At 38.2% G+C, this 19,933-nt stretch overlaps 3 protein-coding genes across 4 annotated transcripts in view; 2 read left to right on the top strand and 1 right to left on the bottom strand.

Moving 5' to 3' along the window:
* Positions 1–5: 5 nt before the first annotated feature.
* LOC136252887 (CCR4-NOT transcription complex subunit 9-like) lies at positions 6–9,823 on the top strand. The gene is made up of 9 exons (XM_066045467.1): positions 6–145; positions 241–476; positions 2,328–2,448; positions 3,717–3,804; positions 7,812–7,918; positions 7,972–8,067; positions 8,397–8,495; positions 9,371–9,462; positions 9,573–9,823. Exons 1-9 carry the CDS (start codon positions 113–115, stop codon positions 9,730–9,732), a joined length of 1,032 nt encoding a protein of 343 aa, XP_065901539.1. The 5' UTR covers positions 6–112; the 3' UTR covers positions 9,733–9,823.
* A 403-nt stretch (positions 9,824–10,226) lies between these two features.
* On the bottom strand, positions 10,227–13,550 carry LOC136252888 (5'-AMP-activated protein kinase subunit beta-2-like). 2 transcript variants are annotated; one of them, XM_066045468.1, is made up of 3 exons: positions 13,308–13,550; positions 12,874–13,260; positions 10,227–10,828 (listed from the first exon to the last, which is right to left on the bottom strand). In XM_066045468.1, the coding sequence occupies exons 2-3, from the start codon at positions 13,232–13,234 to the stop codon at positions 10,371–10,373; spliced, it is 819 nt and encodes a 272-aa protein (XP_065901540.1). In that variant the 5' UTR covers positions 13,235–13,260; positions 13,308–13,550; the 3' UTR covers positions 10,227–10,370. The 2 variants fall into 2 exon arrangements, with proteins under 2 accessions (XP_065901540.1, XP_065901541.1); XM_066045469.1 differs by having other exon boundaries at positions 13,311–13,550.
* The window catches only part of LOC136252886 (transcription elongation factor SPT5-like), a 46,089-nt gene continuing 39,687 nt past the window's right edge, over positions 13,532–19,933 (top strand). Inside the window, exons 1-5 of the mRNA XM_066045466.1 lie at positions 13,532–13,688; positions 15,241–15,406; positions 16,030–16,234; positions 19,318–19,383; positions 19,449–19,548. Of these exons, the coding sequence (XP_065901538.1) occupies positions 13,641–13,688; positions 15,241–15,406; positions 16,030–16,234; positions 19,318–19,383; positions 19,449–19,548 (585 nt within the window). The 5' untranslated portion in view covers positions 13,532–13,640. The remainder of the gene's footprint in view (positions 13,689–15,240; positions 15,407–16,029; positions 16,235–19,317; positions 19,384–19,448; positions 19,549–19,933) is intronic.

Here is a 19,933-nt window from a genome sequence, read left to right as displayed (position 1 = left end):
CCAACATGAAATTACATTAGCGCCTCCAACATGATATTATAGCAGCGCCTCCAACATGATATTATATTAGCGCCTTTGTAATCAATTCTCAAGCAATCAAAACCGCTTCATCATGAACATGCAGCATTCTTTCACTTCTCCACTGGTTAGACACAGTGTGTGTAATAGCATTATGTGTTGCGCGTAATTTTGTGGTGAAGGTTGCGTCTTTCAATGTGTTTATTGGCCCATTTTGTGTAGTCTTTTCCACGACGGTCGCTGTCATCTCCGGTGCAAAGTATTATGTCTAACAATGCTACTATTCAACCACCGGTGTCCATGGAGTCCCGGGCTCCTGCTGTGGGCGGCCCGGCACCACCCAACATGGCGGGCGGGCAGGGCGGGGTAGTAGGTCACATTGATAGGGAACAGATTTACACTTGGATACAAGAGCTGACCCATCCCGAGACAAGGGAACAAGCTTTACTGGAACTGAGGTGAGTTGTACGGTACATACAGCACTTGTGTGAGTCATGTGTCTGTCTGTGCGTACTGGCCACATGCACATACCACAGCTTTGCTATGCCAAATGTGTTCTGATTGTAGTCGTACGAGGCTTTGAGGAGTTATTGTAAATTGATGGTTTTCTCTCAGGAATGCACCAGAACCCAGTAAATTTTGCAGTGGTTCTGTAAAAATAAAAAAAATAAAAAAACTGTTATTTGAATTACCGCGGATACCCCAAAGTGTGAATGCTGTGGTGACAATAAAGACACTTACTTTTAGTGTTAAAATTCTGCAATTTTCTTGTGATGTCCTGATTTCAGTGGCCAAAAAAGTATGTACTGTACCTAACAAAATGGACCATTAACTAGTGTACTGATCATTAGTAAGGTTACCTGTGAATACAAATGGAACCATAGACATTTGTCCTGAGTCAACATTTTCATGATCCCTATTGAAAGTTTCACACCTTAGCATGCATGGTCCCTGGGATAGACAGGATGCCACTGTAAATATTTGCTGTCAGTAGTAACTGCAACCTTTCACCATAGAAAGTACACGACCCAGCTGCTTCTCTGGTTACAAACTTGCTGATTATTATGATGATGTGGTACTTATGACTTATACTATATTGTAATTCTGCTGATTACATTATTATGTGTCTTGAAACTTTCTAGATAAAATTATTATATTAACTACCAGTTATTTTTATAAACCCAGTTATCAGCTTTGTATGTTTTGCATAATCAGTTAACTAATCACTCAAAATATTGTTATTGGTATCAAACTTGTAGTAGATTTACTGTAGTTGTAGCAAGTGTATAATCTATTAGTGCATATGTAACCGGCTGAGTAAAAATCAGTCATTTTCATATATTCCTTGAATTTCGTTTTGTTGCTTCTCCGCATAGTAACAAAGGAGTGGACAGTCAAAGTTACAGCGTGTTATGATAGTGCTAGATAGTTGGAACAGCAATAAATTCGATTTGTACAACAACGATATAGTAGGCACTTATTTAATCAATCATAACTCACGACTGAACTGGCAAATCCATAAAGGTATAGTTCTTATCCTATACTCCTCTGCGTGGATAAAGAAGAAGGTGGCTCCAACAAAGAAAAGATGACGGTAAACTTTATTTCATAAAAAAGCATCTGTAACTCATGTGTCTTGCTGCACAAGGACGAAACAGATTTTCGTACTCATTTATGTAGCATGTGTATTTTCCCAGCTTATTTCAGTACTTTTTATAGCAAAGTTGAATTTTGCGAAAACAGCCAGTTTTCGCTCAGTTGGTCACATGTATTACTTTGACCTCTATATAGACAAGTTACACAGTGCATGTAGTTTACATTGAATTCACTATATAAAATTGCAGAGAATTTCTCTCAACCACAAATAACTGGCGGTTATGATCTGCTCAGTAACTGGTTCTAATATTTCTGTCCAGTTTCACAGCTCTAGTGTCTAGTAATGACTTCAAACAGGCTGCCATATTTGAAAGTGTAGAGCTGTGCCATACTATTGGAACTAGCCAGTGTCATGATACCATTTGTTAATACTCTTCTTCAAGCTTTAGTATTGTAGGTATCAATTTTGCAATATATACAGATAGTCAATGGTTGATGTTGGCTCTCTTTTTTCAAACTTATTGCTATAAAGTTTGCATCTTCATAATAATTTATGAAAAGGCCAAATTTTTATGCATATTAGCTTGGTAGATCATATCATGTGTAGTATCGATACCTAAAGTGTATTGTGATACCCTATTGTGATAGCAAACTTAAGGTGTTCTAGTTTAAGTGTGTATGTAATTGTATGTCCTATCTGTTTGTACTGATAGCAAGAAGCGCGAGGTGGTACCAGACCTTGCTCCGTTGTTATGGCACTCATTTGGCACCATCGCTGCACTGCTACAAGAGATAGTCATGATCTATCCTGTCATCAACCCTCCTAACCTGACTGTGAGTAATTGTGTGTTTGTGTGTACATACACACACACACACACACACACACACACACACACACACACACACACACACACACACACACACACACACACACACACACACACACACACACACACACACACACACACACACACATACACACGCACATGTGCACATGTGTGTGTGTATATATTGTAGTGGAAGAGTCTTCTGGTGATCTGTAATATGTAGATACATATATGGCTAGCCTAGTTCTTGGAACTTCCTGTCCACCAAAATTTCCATTAAATAATAAAACTGTGTATGTAAACAAGTAATTCACCAAGTTTCCTCTCAGAATGTACATGGTAGTGATGAAATGTAAATAAACATAATGTTTATGCACCTGTATAAATTTAAGGTTAACTTTCACTTACAAATAGAGTTAGTACACTGTATATGTACTGAAGACTATGAACTTTCTCCCACTCTTCCTGATATATATCAGAACAATGGTTTGGGAATGTTAGACATCAGTTTAATGCAGTCCCTATCTCCTGGTCGTGAAATACTTATGCATGTACACTAAGATGGTTATATCTGAAATGTGGACGTGTGATTAGAGCATCATTAAATTTTGTAGTACTGAAGTGTGTGTGTGTGTGCGTGAAATATGTGTGTTCCTGTTTAAGTGGAAAGTTGAACAATTGACCTAATACTTTGTTAATGCATATGAATGCACTGATGAGTTTGTGTCTCTGTTTGAATCCCATAGTGTGTTGTAACAGTTAACATGATACAAAAACAGTTCTTAGTATACAGTCAAACCCTGTGATCACATACATACACAATCATGTACTATTATATGTACGTATGTCTTTAATGTTGGTATTCACAAGTAGTACACTGTTTGTGCTGTAGCATCCACTTTTAATGTTTTTGTAGTAACTGTTGTTTGATGTAGCAGTCAAGTCATTGTAATGCATTAAAGGGCTGTACATAGTTCTACCCAGTACTGGAAGTATTGATGTGTACTTGATGAGTACTTGATGTTTGTAATTTAACAGTCATTCTATGGCAAATATTTGTAGCCTGTGTAGTACGGACACCTGGACAACAGTGTCTTGGTTTTCCAGGCTGTTAGAATCTTATCCAAGATGCAGGGTACTCTTCTTGAGATTTTTGAGTGTCTATCCTATTAGCAGGTTCCACTGTACTGTAGTTATATAGATACCATTGTTGTACTGGTGTGGTGCATTTGTGTGTAAACAGTGTGCCTTTCAGTGTTTTGTTCCTATTTGTAGGCACAGCAGTCCAACAGAGTATGTAATGCACTAGCTCTACTACAATGTGTGGCATCTCATCCTGAAACAAGAACACCATTCCTGTCTGGTGAGTGATATGTGAACTGTAGATGTTTAATAATCTGGTCAGGTTATACATTACCGTATGCAAGGAAATTTTGACGTCAGAAAAATTTGATGAATTTGACAAATGCTTATAAGTGCCTTTAAAAGTACAGGTTTGTCTACAATTTCTTGATTTTCGTCAACATTTTATTCGTCAAATCTGCTGAAGTGTGAATTCATCAAATATTTCTTACGTCAAAATTTCCTTGCGTACGGTATTTTACATAAACTTTTATTAGCTCCTCTAAACCACCTTAGCTTAATTTACAGCATAGTATTGTGCCTTATAAGCCAGTCTATGACTTAATTAGGAATTAAACCTGAGTTTAAGCCACAGTGGCTAGGGTACGCATACAGTAGTACAGTAATCGTGTACCCCCTTAAAGCACTGATGTAAATCTCTGTGTGAAAATTTAACCATTATCATTTTGTTTACACATAGTAGAGTATTCCATATAAATAAAATTTTCTTTCCCAGTAACCCATGTCTGGGAGGTAACATATGGCTTCAAGTGTACATCAAAGTGTTAGTACATTGATTAGGATAATCACAAATTTTAGGGTCTAGTAATCTTCAACAAACACAGTCTAGGTCCCTGATCAGTTGCTTTCATTGCATCATTGAGCAGACATCACAGGCTATTATTATATGTCGGCAGTACTTGACAGATGATTTCCAACTAATGTTCTCACTTGATTTAGTGCAAAGTTGTGCCTCACTAAAACCATAACATGTGCAGCTAGCCATCTTTAATAGGGAGGACATAATGACAGGGTTGTATACAATGACTGGACTGGTGAACTGGACTACTGGACTCAGTTTTTTCCCCCTTTTTCACCAAATATTGTTCAACTGGCTATTGTTTGTTATACAGTAGGGGCTCATTAAAAGTTTACAATCTGGTTTAAACAATAGTGAAACATTGTCACAAAAAAAGCATTTTACCAAAACAGTCACTGTGTTAACTCTCACAATATATTGTTAAAACAATAGTTTTAACAATTTGTACTGTTAAAACAATAATTTAAACAAACCTTATCGTTAAAACAATTAATTAAAGCAGTAGTTATATGTAACAATTTGTATTGTTAAAACAATCATTTTAACAATTCGTGATGTGCTATTTACTGCATATCTGTGGCTTTGTTAAAAGGATAGTTACAATTATACTTTTATAACAATTCAAATGGTTTAGCAACCAAACAGTAACCAAACAGAATGTAAACTTTTAATGGTCCCTACTGTATAGAATATGCTAGTTAGACCACTCCCACCTCCACACATAAAAGAAAGCAGTGTAGCCGTTCCAGAACGTCAGCTTTGCCCAGCTGCAGCTATGCAGGGTGTATGTATCGCCTACCAATGGATGGAATAGCAAGACAGTCACTTAATTTTGCTGACTTGGAAGACCATTACTTGTATTAAGATGAATGATTATTACATAGCTAAACATGTACTGTATGATTTATAGAAGAATGGTAGTCATGCATGACTCTGTGGAGATCATGCCATGAAAGAAATGCTTGGCTGTAAAACAGGTGAGTATATACTTCAAACACATGTAGTAACTCTTTCAAGACTGATTGACAAATGATACCTAACCATCATGTTAATGCAAAGTAGGCTGGTCTACCTCATAACCTGTATATTAAGTATTGCAATAACTACCACCAATTGCCCAAATATGTACTTAAAAGACAGAAGAAAGAAAAACCTTCAGTCCAGTAGTCCAGTCCAGTAGTCCAGTCCAGTAGTCCAGTCCAGTAGTCCAGTCCAGTAGTCCAGTCCAGTAGTCCAGTCCAGTAGTCCAGTCCAGTAGTCCAGTCCAGTAGTCCAGTCCAGTAGTCCAGTCCAGTAGTCCAGTCCAGTAGTCCAGTCCAGTAGTCCAGTCCAGTAGTCCAGTCCAGTAGTCCAGTCCAGTAGTCCAGTCCAGTAGTCCAGTCCAGTAGTCCAGTCCAGTAGTCCAGTCCAGTGATTGTATAAGAGAGGCTGAAAGTATATTATTGAAATACACATGGTGTAACAGTTGTGCTGTCACATGACCTATTAGCTCACCTTAGACATTTTTTGTCCATTTTTGTAGTGTTTGTCTAGCCAAATGTTTACATGTACTTTGATCTGACAAAATGTCAGGACTAATAAACAAAACTAGTAATGTGTTTTTACATGTCTATGTTATTGTGGCTTTACATAACTGTTTTTTCAATGTTCTGTGATAGTACATACCTGTATTGTACACACTGCATTTCATTGTCTTTAAACAAATGTAGTGTGCCTCAAGCTACTCAAATACATGTGTATAACAAGTTGATGTTGTACTACTTCTAAAAACCAAGCACCATGCAGCAAACAAACCTAACTGGAAATAATTGACACTGTACTAAACTATTATTTATTTTGGGTTTTGCTTTGTTGCTACATACACAACTGAATCATAGTAATTTGTATTTTGTAAATTCTATAATTACGTTGCTAAGGAGGTGTACCTCAAACAAATCACTTTAACCCACTAATAATGCACAGAAGTATCTTCTTAACTGTTTTGTAGTTTGTCTATAGCATTTTCTTTCGCTAATTCTCCAGGCAAAGCCTCAAAAAGCTGGTTTTCGTTTGCATAAGTATAGGCCCGCCCCTTTTTAAATTAGAAGGAATTTGTTATACCTGGTATCCTAGGAGGCCAGCTGTTTTGTTTTTTCAACTGTTTGATGTCTGTAGAGCCCATTGGGAAAGGCCTTCACTGCATCCTTATAAACTTGCTTCACCTGTATTTCAAACCGGCACTTATTAACCGCAAAGCTTACCTGCCTGGAAGTTTAATACAGACCCTATATGGCCTTTATTTCTCACATAAAGGCTGTTTTTAGTGAACAAAGTTTTGCTCACATAAGACAAACAAATGACATACATACATGCATACAAACAAATACTTTTCGTAAAACAATTTCAAACCAGGCGTGCGCCTACAGCCGGGGGGGGTGCACGCCCGGTTTAAAAGACGCACAGTAAACGTGAGAGTGATTTAGTTTATCAGAACATGTTTAAAAATCTCTACTATCAGTTACTGCCAAGGCCACATGTAAGAACTAAACAGTGTTAACACATGTACTGGGCTCACAAAAAAAAACACTTGCATACACAAAATTGTTTTGCTATTCTGACAATTAAGCGACATAACATGCTCATACCATAAACTAGGAAACTTTCAATGTTGGAAGACATTAGTTATTATAATTTTCTAAGCAACGTATTTTCATCGATTTGACAAATGATGAAAGCTTATTACGGTGAATTTAAAACACAGTGCACTAGAGGCGAAACATTTATAAAATTAATACTGATGTAACAAGTCGTGCACACTTGTAAAGAGATGGCTGCTACATCTACATTTGCTATAGCTTGGTAGTTACCCTGTATTTCAGAACACTGACGGCTCTGCTGGACTGATCATGACGATTCAAAAGCTCCTCACAATTCAGGATGTTATGAAGGGTAACGGAATTTGCCTTAACATGACCTAGCCAAATTTCCTCACGGGTGCAAAATTTCATTGTTTTAATTTTTGTTGATTCAGTCAGTTGACAGCAATAATTTTTTGACGAGTCCTGATTTACTGCTTGCAAACTGAAACACATACACCTGTACAATGAAACAGGGAGCAGTAGGGCTTTGCAATATACCTATATTTAGTCATACCAAGGTATTAATAAAGCCACAATACCATATACTGAGACCCAATACCAAACCGTGATACCGAAATATAAATATATCGTACCAGTTAATAGTAACATACAAGGAATTAGATGTTGTGGCATCAAAATAAACTGTGTGTTTACAGAATGGGTAGCTGAGGGCAAACATTTTTTGCCTTGTCACTTACTAAATACTGTATCATTCTATCCTATTCAGTATTTGTTGTAGTGGGCAGTACTATATTTAGTAATTCAATCATATAATTATTGATTCATATTTAACCATCTACTCCCTCACAGCTCATATTCCACTGTTCCTCTACCCATTCCTCCACACTGTGAGCAAGTCGAGACCTTTTGAGTACCTCAGGTTAACCAGTCTGGGAGTGGTGGGGGCTTTAGTGAAGGTAAGTGTGTAGTGCTAGTATTAGTGATGTTGTGATTGTGAGTTGTGTGGTAGACTGATGAACAGGAGGTGATCAACTTTCTGTTGACTACTGAGATCATTCCACTTTGTTTGAGGATAATGGAGTCTGGAAGTGAACTATCTAAAACTGTAAGAGATTTGTGTGTGCAAGCAAATCCCTTTTTGTTCATTGTGGTATGTAAACACTTGTATAGTGTGTTTATCTATTGTGTATATGTGTGTATAGGTTGTTTATAGTGCATTATATGCATGTAGTCAGAGCCTGAAATTATGGTCAGACATCTGCCATTTTCCAACCATTTTCGGCTAATGTCTGAACAGTATTTTTTTCGTACAGTGTTATTGAGTATGTCCGACCAAATAGCAGGATTTGTCAGATCATTTCCAAAACATAATTTCAGGCCCCGTGTAGTGCTTGTACACATTTACTCGGTATTCACATACACACACTACTGTAGGTGGCCACATTTATACTACAGAAGATACTACTGGATGAGACTGGTCTATCTTATATCTGTCAGACCTATGAACGTTTCTCACATGTCGCTACTGTACTGGTATGTGAATATATAGGATACATACACATGCACATACTCTGACCATAGATATATGACTCCTAATAGGGATTGGAAACAGCGTCATGTGCCAGAAATAGGTTTATTTTGAATGTTACTGGTGGTTTCTGTAATTTGTATCGTACACTAATTTAATTGTCCCTTAATGAAGGTTTAAAGGTTTTACTAGAGCGATTTAGAACCTAAGAGCGAAGTGTGCTACCATCCTACTAGCCGTATTCCACAGCTTTGGCATTAGATTAAAGCTTGAAAGACTAACGGTTACGCTAGACAGCAGCTGTGCAGAGTTAGGAGAACAGAAACACGATGGTATAACAACACTTAGCCAAGTTGTAATCAAGGAAATACGCAGCATATAAACTAGAGGTGTGGCTTACAAACCATACCGTTCAATTCTATGACCAAAGGGGTTCTAAAAAGCCAAGTTTCGTCGATACCAGAAGCTGTACACAGCTGCATGCTACAGGAACAGAAATGTACCTTGGTGTCAGAAGCGATACCGAAACGGCACGATATGATGAGTTTCTTCTGTGGGAAAGGCCAGTCAGTGACTTCCACCAAAGCAACTTGTATCGCTCAACCTTAGAGGACTTTCATATTCTACTAAACCTACACTGATACTCTACAGTAAAGAGAAATGTTAGTATTTTCATGCTCTTCAAAGCAGTAACAAGCGAAACGCGCCTCGTATCTAACCAGTGACGACTATTGTACAGGTAGTATACTGGTCGCGTGACGCCATTTCCCATCCCTATTAAGAGTCGTATATCTATGCTCTGACACACACAAGTACATACAAGATACCACATATAAAAACGCATTCTTATATACATGTAAGTACTCTGTGTGTGTTACAGGGTAAGATGGTACAAGGTCTTGTCAAGGAGCCATCAGCACGGCTACTCAAACATGTTATAAGGTGTTACCTCAGATTGTCTGATAATCCGAGGTATGTAATAAGAACACAATTCTATCTCAACATACTGAGCATACACCTGGACTGTATAATGTACTTTTCAATACCAAAAGACTCTAATAGAACATACACTATTTGTACAGGGCTAAGGAGGCATTAAGGCAAGTGTTACCAGATCAACTAAGGGACTCAACTTTCTCCAACTTACTGAGGGAGGACAACAATACAAAGAAGTGGCTATCACAACTGCTACTGAACCTCATGTCTCCTTCTGATGCACACACATCATTTGTAACTCAATAATGACACACAATTCACTACACTTGATTCTGTCATTGTACACCACCATTGGTACACTTACATGATTAATTTTATAATATAGATCAGAAATATACATGTACACACTTCCCTGTGGCATGTCGGCTGGCATGATCAAACAATGAGATTTTAGAGAATTAATGAGACAACCTTGTAAACAAGATAACATTTATGCTTCAATGTTCTCAAGAGGATTCCACATGACCACCCAAGCGATGGTCTTGAGATTTCATGACCAACAAAGTGATGCAAAAGTGGAATCTAATAAGCCTCCTTAAAATCAATAGCTTTGGAATTTCCGCAAGTGAAATTCAAACTAGCCTTATTAGAGAAGTCACTCACTGGTCATACTCCACCAGTAGAAAGCCTAGTAATTTACTGTAACAGCCAGTCACATTTGTTACAAAGTACTGTATGAACAAATCTTTCAGCCCCACGTAGCTGGTGACCCTAATTGTCAACTGTCCCTCATTACACCATAAACACAATTCAAATTTAATACTTGTCAGACATGAAAAATGACAGACAACAAAAATTACACACAAAATGGACAGCATTTAATTATGTGAAATGTATCAGGATTTGTAATATTACTAGACGAAGGAAGATCAGGAGAAGAGGCACTAGACTGGCTTGTACATTAATGTGGTCACATATTTCTCTTTGTATCTGTGAGTCCCAGCTAACACTAAGACGTGGTCTTTGACGGACAAAGCATAAAGGTGATTTAACACAACAGGGTTAGGCTCCGGTAATACAATGGGATCGCTTGTCAAAGGAACTTCTTGATTTAAAATAGTGTTCTGTAAAACATTGGGTAAATGGGGTGGTAATCCAACTGTGGCACCCTTGTAGGAGGGAATATCTTGGGTGTACTCTCCTGGTGGACTGGATGATAATCCTGGTGCTTTTTCAAACAGGTCATGTCCTTCATAAGCTTCAAAGTCCTTCGGTGTTACTGTCAGAACATTGTTTCTGCTACCAAGAGTGTTGTCGACTGATACTTCTTGAGGGTCATGGACCCAATCTCCATCCACTATAAATTTGTATTGATATTCTCCTTCAGGTAGCTCTACAATCCCTGTATTTAGATGAAATACAAAATATAATTCTACATAATATATAAATATGTATATACAAGCAAAACTGTGGGCAAACAAGTCCCAGAGGAGGTTGCAGGTAATGTATGTAACAAGATATTGGAAAAACGATCCAAATCACACATTAGAAGTTTCGAAATAGACGGTTTTAAAGAATTCAAGTCGCATACATGTAACTTGCCAAGGATAGCAAGCACGCGTATGAAATTTACACAAGAGATGCATCAATCTATTACCTTTCAGACCACTTCAAGTACTTGTAGCTACTTGTAGGGTTTCCCACCAAATAAGATACGAAATTTGAGTAGTTGGACAAGCAAAGTAGTATCACGAGTGCTCACAAAGGGGAGGAAGGTGTGGGGAGAGAGACTTCAAAATGTAGGCGGACCATGATTGAAGTCCAGACACGAGATTACAGGCTTCAAAATTGCTGATATGCAGCAAAATCAACAGAAAAATGTTTGGCCAACAAAATCAAGCCATCCACACTGATATTCTTGCCTCATTAAAGCTCTCCACATCACCAAGAAAAGATGTTTGTTAAAACCAGCCTAGTAGTACTGAGGGTCAAAACTAGTAGAACAATCCACTGGTGGTGTTAGTCTGATGTGCGATTTGGATCGGTTTGTAAAATCTGGTTACATATACTCAAAGTAATAACATCAGTACCAGGCAATACAACATATATATTATTAGTTATGCTATCTCCTGTATGTTAGAGTTAAAGCACTGCCACGCGTGTGTACGGAAAATACAGTATGAGGGTGTGTGTCGAGAGGCTAATACAGCACGAGGCAAAGCCGAGTGCTGTATTTGCCTCGAGACACACCCTGAATACTGTATTTTTCGTACACAAGCAAGGCGGTGCTTTAAGTGTTATATTGTACTTCCTGGTTGCATCTGGCTCGGAGCGATTTTCTCTAGTATTCAAACCGCTGCGATTTTCGGTGATAAGGATATCAGTAAGTGTTCACATAATCTATTTCTAGTCGTAGAACGAACTAATAGGATTAGTTTGGCTGTTTTAGCGATTTACAATGTCCCGCACATGATCAATCGTACCGTCTTAGTGGAGTCATGTTTAAAAGCTTCGCGATCAGACGATCAGTAAGTGTGTATACAATCTATTCCTAGCTGTAGAACAAACTCGTAGGATTAGTTTGGCAGGTTTTAGCGATTACAGTGTGTTGTTTACGTAACATTCCTAAAATAAATTCTCTACATAACTGTACTGTATTTGCCCAATTAAGTGCATAACTGTACTGTATTTTCCCAATTAGCTGCATAACTGTACTGTATGACACGTACAGTACAGTTATGCAGTTGATTAGTACTGTATGGAGAATACGATACGCGGCATCGCTTTGATCCTCCCATGCAAAGTACAATATAAGGGGTTATAGGACAAGAAAACATGAAACACCACATCATTGGTTGTTTTGAATTGCAATATTACACCAAGACAGAACACAGAAACAAACAAACAAAAACCCAACACAAAATGACTAATGAATCCACCCATAAACTGCTATGGGGTCAGATAACCAGTAGCGATGAAGCATGGGTTCATAAATATTTTGGTACACTTTGGTGACCATGTACATACATAATGATTAGGTGCAGCCAATCAAAACATTGGAATCCATTCTGAACTTTTAAACTTGTACTTTGACCTTCTACCTGTGTAAACAACTATCTACAAGTCTGAATCAAAGGACAAAAAGTTCACACCTTGCAAACAACAAACAATAAAAGGTGTACAACAATATCACATGCAACCTTTCTACATCACAAACAGTTTCAGCATTTGTAGAGGTCAAGGTTTTTTTCAGAGGTAAAACCATGGAAAAAATACCAACAACACTGTAAAGTGTTAATAATAATAATACAAATGAACCACCATACACAGCAGACCATGGGGATGTTGTATACAAGATTCACTGTATGTCATACAATAGTAACATTAGTAATATTACACAGTACACACATTAGGTAGGATTCACATAGCATAAGGAAACATGCATACCTGTGAAATCTCCATGGCTCTTGGACAGAGGGATGTTCTTCTCCCAATTATTAAAATCTCCAGCTAAGTACACCTCATTGCCGCCATAATTCCATCTGAACACAAAGGGCACTTCTTTCTTCTTTTCAGGGCTCTGAGGAACTGGTTCAGGGGATGGGGTCTTTATTGGAAAGGCGCCAATGGAGATTCTCCTCTCTGGAGCTTCCTCGGCGTTCTCTTCAGGAATAGCTGGACACTCTTCGGATTTTTCTATTGGGGACCCAAAGATCGGTTCAGGTGCGGAATTTTCTTTATCAACGGATGAGCTAGGAGCCTTTCTGGGCACACTTTTCGGGGAGGTTTTGGCCTGACCTTGTCCCATGGTGGCTTGCAGATCAAATCAAACACCTTTAAGATCACGAATTGTTGACTAAACACAGGTACACCGCACTCACCACTTTTTGCTACACTGGCAAAGCAAGTTGGCAAGGTTTTCAAATTTACGATCGCGCGTGCACCGCACGTGCTACTCTCGTTCACTTCACGCAAACTTAAAACCGCAATCGATCACCATCCACCACCAATGTCTGAATCAAGTCACACTATACACACTGTAGATTGGGCGATTACTTACTCTGCAACCCAATTAAAAAGTTCACAAATATTAATGTACCTGGATTTAAGCCGCACGTGCTTAATCTGGTATGTGATACGGAAATTTCCAGTCTTTTTCAAATCTCATTCTCAACTCTATCCACGTGTGTGTGCGGGCTGATTATCATTGCAAGATGTCAGATAGTGACGACTCTCCCTTTAATTCAAGCGACGGTAGTGAGGTACCACGATTTGTGTTTAGTAGATTGTTCTAATTAATGCCTATCATATAATGTTCTTGCAGCACATTTTCTGCATAGCATACTAAACGTGTTACTATGTTGTGAGAGGAAATGAGTGTTTAAGTGGATGTGTCTTAATTGTACATGTTAAATAAACATGGTCTATTCGTAAATAATGTGCATATCAATGTTTTGCCCCACTACTATGAACACGTGCAGAGGTGGGGATTTGATTTAAAAATTCTTATCCCCACTACCTGGAGCTACTTTTGATGTCGAATCCCCCACTTATCCCCCAATAAAAGACCCCGAAACACCTGCTACGTGCCCTTGTAGCATCAAATACTCCACCACCTGGGGCACAGTTTGAGGTCGATTCCCCGACTAATCCCCGCCTAGCCCCCACTTGTATCCAGCATGAGTATGACAGGCCCCTTACCTTGTACATGCAACTATTCTAGTGAACAATCTGGGATATATATATGCATTCATCAAATTGCTGTTTTCAAGTGCATGGCATGGCTAGCAACAGCTGCTGACTCTTGTATGCATAAAGCTTATCATATCTTTTGGTCGGCCTTGAAAGCAACTACATTATATGATGCATGAATGTTAGCTATTGATTATGGTATATCAGCATCACTTACACGTGGACACATTTAGGGAACATTTTCCCTCTGGTTTGTTTTCTGTCTGTCTAGTTTTATTCAACTTGGGAAACAGAAAACCAACTGAAAATTCTACCCTGCATTAGAGAATAAATGGTATTGAAAGAGTAATTTACTCTTGGTAATGGTGGTATGATGTGATGAAACATAATTACATAATGCAAAGCTACTTTTCCATAAAAAGAAGTCTTGTGTCTTAAGTTTCAGCCAGTAAATAATGGAACAAGTTTCACCCTTTGTTGTTGTATTCAACTTTGACAATCCTTCTTCACCTCTTTCATTGTGCTTCCTTAGCCTATAGGCTATCACATTAAGTGTCTTCTGTTGAAGCTCTCTTCTCTTTCATATCAGTATGCCTGTGTTACATATTTCCAATCTCAATGCATAAATGTGCAAATTTATAGAATAACACATCAGAGCTTTTGTTCACTAACCTTGCGTCCCTTCATCGGTTTCTCTTGAGTTTTTTGTGCCCTAGGTGTTCTTTAGCTTCAGTCTTTGCTCTTCATGTTGCTTGTCATTACTACTTGTGTGCACACATGTTTTGTGCATACAAATCAGATTTTGTCATCCACAGCTGTACATGCAAAGTTTGCGTACATGTCATGGGCTTTGCATTTTGTTCTTGGTCCGCACATGCGTGACACTCGTATATACCATCATAGGGCTTAATACTTTGTAACTGGTTTATTGGTGTGGCACAAATTTTTGTAAATATGTTCTGTACGGATTAAGTTTGGGTTTTGCTTCATTCATCCTATCATTGCCTTAAACTTAAGAAGTTTCTCTATGTAGTTTTGTGGAGGATATGTTCCAGATGTGTTAATGTTTAAAATTAAAAATACACGGGTTATCATTTTAGTCACATTTTACTTCTATCACAGGACGAGCTGCCTGAAGGAGATGAAGAGGAGGACGATGAAGAAGATGGAGATGAAGAGGAAGAAGAAGACGAGGAAGACGATGATGAGGTTGATGATGAGGTGGAGAGACATGGTGGTGGTAGACCAGCTAAGAGACCACGAAGTGACTTTGTGATTGAAGAGGCTGGTAAGGTCACTTGTGAATTGAGCTCTGTATCATGTGGTTTGTGTATGCATGCATATAGTAACATCAGTCACAGTAGTGAAATAGTGACTATGCACTGCATTACAAATACAGTGTTTCCTAGCCTCCCTCAATGTACTTTTGGAGAATCAATAATTGAAGCCCATTCATTTATGTATATACAGAGCCCTATTCAATTACTCTAATAGAACATACACACATAATATAGAACGATCATTTCTACTGTTCGGATAACCAAGTATTTGAATAATTGAAGGTCAGATAATTGAGAGAGCACTGTACTTTTAACTAGCCAACTACACCTTTTAAACTATTCATGGACCTATGGTTGTAGTTTCTTTGATCTGGTGTATGGGCATGTAAACCTACACATACTGTACCTGCAAGAGTTTTCAATGGACAGTTGAGGTGGTATGTAAATCTGACGATGCACAAGATTCCAGTTTGTTCAGCTATTCACTATTAAGTGAAGCAATTACAATGCTGAATGGAAAAAAACTGCCATATCCACCATTTTCAGATAGTACTATAATAGCATAGTACCAGTGTGTTTAACTACTGACTGGTGTAGTGGATATATTTGTCATTGTATTAAACTTCTCCAGAGGAGGACAGCAATGATGAAGAGGACGAGGATGAATGGGAGACAGGGGCACCACCTCGAGAGCTCGTCGACACTAGCTATCATGAACGCTCTGAGGGTATTGGAGGTCACAGACAGTTTGATATGAAGCAAATGCTGACAGAGCAGGATGAAGACACTATTGGAGAATATCTGAAGAGGAAATATGCTGACTCACATGACAAAAGGTACAATACATCTTTATGGTGAGGGTGGTTTTGGTTAACCGATATAGTTGGCAGGAAAACACAGCCTTCATAATTCCTACTATACAGTACTGTATGATAATGAGGTTACACAGTATGCTGTTCACAGCTTGGTAGTGTTGGTTAGATGTGATATAATAATCAAGCCCCAATTTGCCTTCAAGCAACCTAAAACGCTTGTGATAAATTTCTAAGAATTTTTTTTTATTTAACAGAATTTTTTGCTGGCTGACTGATTGATCGACTGATGCCTTAACTCCATGATGGCATGTAATTTTTTTCCCTGTAGGTGTTGCTTAGTGTATTTTGGTGTACCACAGTTTTGTAATACATGTATCATGCAATTTTCTAACTACTAAATTAAAACCACTGATGGGATTTAAAAAAGTGTGACATCAATAGTAAGGTAGCCTTGTTAATAAGATTATGAAGTACATGTTTCCTGTTTTTGGGATCCACAGTGTATAATGTACTATGATATGAACGAGGTGGTAAAATTGAAGAGATGCATGGTTGCTTCACTGTATATATACCACTTGGAAAGCTGGGTGTTTAATTAATATTTATACATGCACTGTACATTTAGAGTAGTAACGAAACTATCTGTAAATTGTAGTAGATTTTTGTGTTGTCTTGTTCACTGATTCTACATTGTACTAGTTACATTTGTGGGTTAGTCTCACTGCATGGTGTTTGTACTGCAGTTGAGTTGAGTTTTTAGACAAAGATTATGTTGTTTTTAAATCAGGCGTGCACCCACAGCCAGCCAGCTGTGGGTGCGTGCCTGGTTTACTGAAATTGTTTTCGTAAATGTGTGTGTGCGTGTGTACCTATTTACCTATGTTTGTCTGTACGCACCCACATGAGTGAAATCGTTAAATAATGGTAAAAGCAGCTTTTATGTACGAAATACCTGTAAAAACGAAATGAAGTCTGTATTAAACTTCTGCACAGGTAAACTTTGCTCTGAGGTGGTTTCTTTTCGGTGGTCTGAATACGGGTGTGGCGACTCTCCACAGACTTTGTGAATTACCTTCCCTTCAGGGTTTTACAGGTGTTTAACAACTGAAAAACAATGCTGCAGGCCTCATGGGGACTACTAGGAATAGCCTATCCCTTCGAGTTGAAAGGGGCGTATCCCTTATGTACACAGACGAAAATGGAGAGCAGCTTTGAGGCTTTGTTGAGACAATTTGTGGGAAAAACACGATAGTCAAACTATAAAACAGTTTAGAAGATACTTCTGTGCATAATATGTTGATAAAAGTGGTTTTGTTTTTCAGGTGCTTCCTTAGCAATGCATAGCAACGTAATTAAAAGAATTACAAAAATTTCATTAATTACGAAATACGAGAATTACACACTAATAATAATGTATTATTACACACCAAAAACCCTTTAGTAAAATTAGTAATACATAGTTGGTTAATTCCAGATGAGTTAGATAGCTGCATGGTGCCTGGTTTTTAGAAGTAGTAGCACATCAACTTGTTAAGATTGTACTACTCCAACAGAACAGTCACTAATACAACATATACAGTCAAGAAATGTACTGGCACACTCAAATACAACAATTATATAGCTCCTGAGCACAAACTATTGAACACTATTGTATAGGAGGATTTTTTAGCATTCCTGAACAGGCTGTTTTCACCACATAATTTGCTCAAGCCCACTGTAGTATGTAAATCTTAAGTGCCACCCAAACCAAGTACCGCATACCAGGGGCGGATCCAGGGGGGGAGGGGGGCTTTGGGGGCTGAAGCCCCCCCCCTTCACTTTTAGGCTTTACTTGATCAATATGCTGAGTATTATATGGAAATTTTGTCTTAGCATAATTATATGATCACTAATAATACAAATACTCATAAAACCACCTTATAAACATCTTTCCAAGGTATTATCAGTGGATTTATGCTAAAATTTATGCAACAAGGACCTGGATCAGCATTGGAGGTGTACGAGGTCGAGATACTCTAATAGAGCAGTCACCTAACTACTCTAATAGAACATTCACTGGAAGCATATAGTTGGTTCTGTTATGGAATTTTCCAAATTTGTCTGTACCTATACATACAATGAAGTGTATTGGTCTGTTTATAGGGCTTCATTCATCTACTTGTGTAGTTAATATGTATGGCAATACTTAAGTACACAATTTCCATTGAAAATGCTCTCAGATTCAATCTTGTATTGTTCAAATTTCAAAGTTTTCCACTTTCAACAATATTATTCTAACATGCACCTATTCAGTGTTGTACAATTGTGAGAGGGGTGCATCATGTACTTGGTTGTCTGTACCTACCCAAACTTTTCCATTAACAAAATGCTTCAGAGAGCCATACCTATAATCTAAAGGCAGTATATAAAATATCTACAGGCAGAAAATATTATGAATTTTATGTGGAAATGTCTCCAAATTGCAGTATTTTAGCATCTATTTTTCAAAAATTTCCTGGGGGGGCATGCCCCCAGACCCCCCTAGTTCCAGCATGCTTTGCATGCTGGGAAGCGTGCTTTGCACACCTCTACCCAAGAGATTAGTACCTTGAGTTAGCCCCCCCTTTTATAAATCCTAGATCCACCCCTGCATACTGCATGTTAGACTACATGTGGTCCTGACCCGTATTGATTGTTAAATTGAACATTACTGTACATGTGTGTGTGTGTTTTTTTTTTATTATTTATTAAGGCTTTACAGCACAAGTGCTGAAGGTCTGTAGGACACCTGGTCCTACAGCGTGTTTAAAGTTGGTACAGAAAGTATGTTTGAAAAGGTTGAGAAAGGAGAAAAAATCCTTGACTGGACCTAGGCAGCCTCAAACCTGCAGCCATCCGATTAACGCTCGAATGCTTACAGGAGTCTACTAGGCAGTCAGGATGTTTTCTCCTTGTCAATTTCATGTATCTGTATCCAAGGAACTCTAGAGAGTGACTTATTATCTCAAAGTACCCCATGTGGAACCAAATGGATATTAGTTTATTTATTAAGGCTTTACGGCACAAGTGCTGAAGGTCTGTAGGACACCTGTTATAAGCTATCATGTATGTATTATCCCACTTAGTTATGATGAAAATGATGACCAGCAGTCAGATGCCATTGTCCAGCAAAAGTTCCTTCCTGGAGTAAAGTAAGAGAGTCTTGTATTAAATTTGCAGCAGTATGTGTACTACTGTTGTTGTTCACTGTATATAGAGATCCGAATTTGTGGACTGTGAAATGTAGAATTGGAACCGAGAAGGAGACAGTGATGTTACTAATGAGGAAGTACATCACACTGATGCATACGGACAATGTAAGACTTTTCATGTACCATTTGCCATTGCATAGTAGTATGAGCTTATTGGTGAATATACACTGTAGACCCTCAACATATAATTGTTTCAAGCCCAGTCCACGAGTCCAGTCCATGGAATAAATTAGGCTGGCCAAAGGCACACCTGATTTCCTGAAATTGGTTTAGGAGAACCGTGTGTCTGCATGTCTGTCCACATACCCACATGAGCAAACAAACTTTAAGCTAGAAAATAAACCCTTTTAAGTACTGTGTTGATGGTTAACTTTCCGTTTTTGTCGTGTGGGTTTGCCAGTCATTAAACCACGTGAAACCACTTAATGGGAGCTTACCTGTGTGGTGTTTATCAACTGAAAAACAGCCTTGTGACTGTTACCAGGAATAA

Source organism: Dysidea avara, chromosome 4, assembly GCF_963678975.1.
Source record: "Dysidea avara chromosome 4, odDysAvar1.4, whole genome shotgun sequence".
Lineage (NCBI taxonomy): Eukaryota > Metazoa > Porifera > Demospongiae > Dictyoceratida > Dysideidae > Dysidea > Dysidea avara.
The sequence above is the reverse complement of the archived record's forward strand: the minus strand, read 5'-3'. Positions and strand labels throughout refer to the sequence as shown.

Bases quoted from the DNA above. Each gene is read 5' to 3' on its own strand.
- LOC136252887 (XM_066045467.1), top strand. From the start codon at position 113: ATGAACATGCAGCATTCTTTCACTTCTCCACTG. The intron at 146-240 runs GTTAGACACAGT...CATTTTGTGTAG, and splicing joins ATTCTTTCACTTCTCCACTG to TCTTTTCCACGACGGTCGCT. The intron at 9,463-9,572 runs GTATGTAATAAG...CTATTTGTACAG, and splicing joins AGATTGTCTGATAATCCGAG to GGCTAAGGAGGCATTAAGGC.
- LOC136252888 (XM_066045468.1), bottom strand. From the start codon at position 13,234: ATGGGACAAGGTCAGGCCAAAACCTCCCCGAAAAGTGTGCCCAGAAAG. The intron at 10,829-12,873 runs GTATGCATGTTT...ATCTAAATACAG, and splicing joins GAGCCATGGAGATTTCACAG to GGATTGTAGAGCTACCTGAA.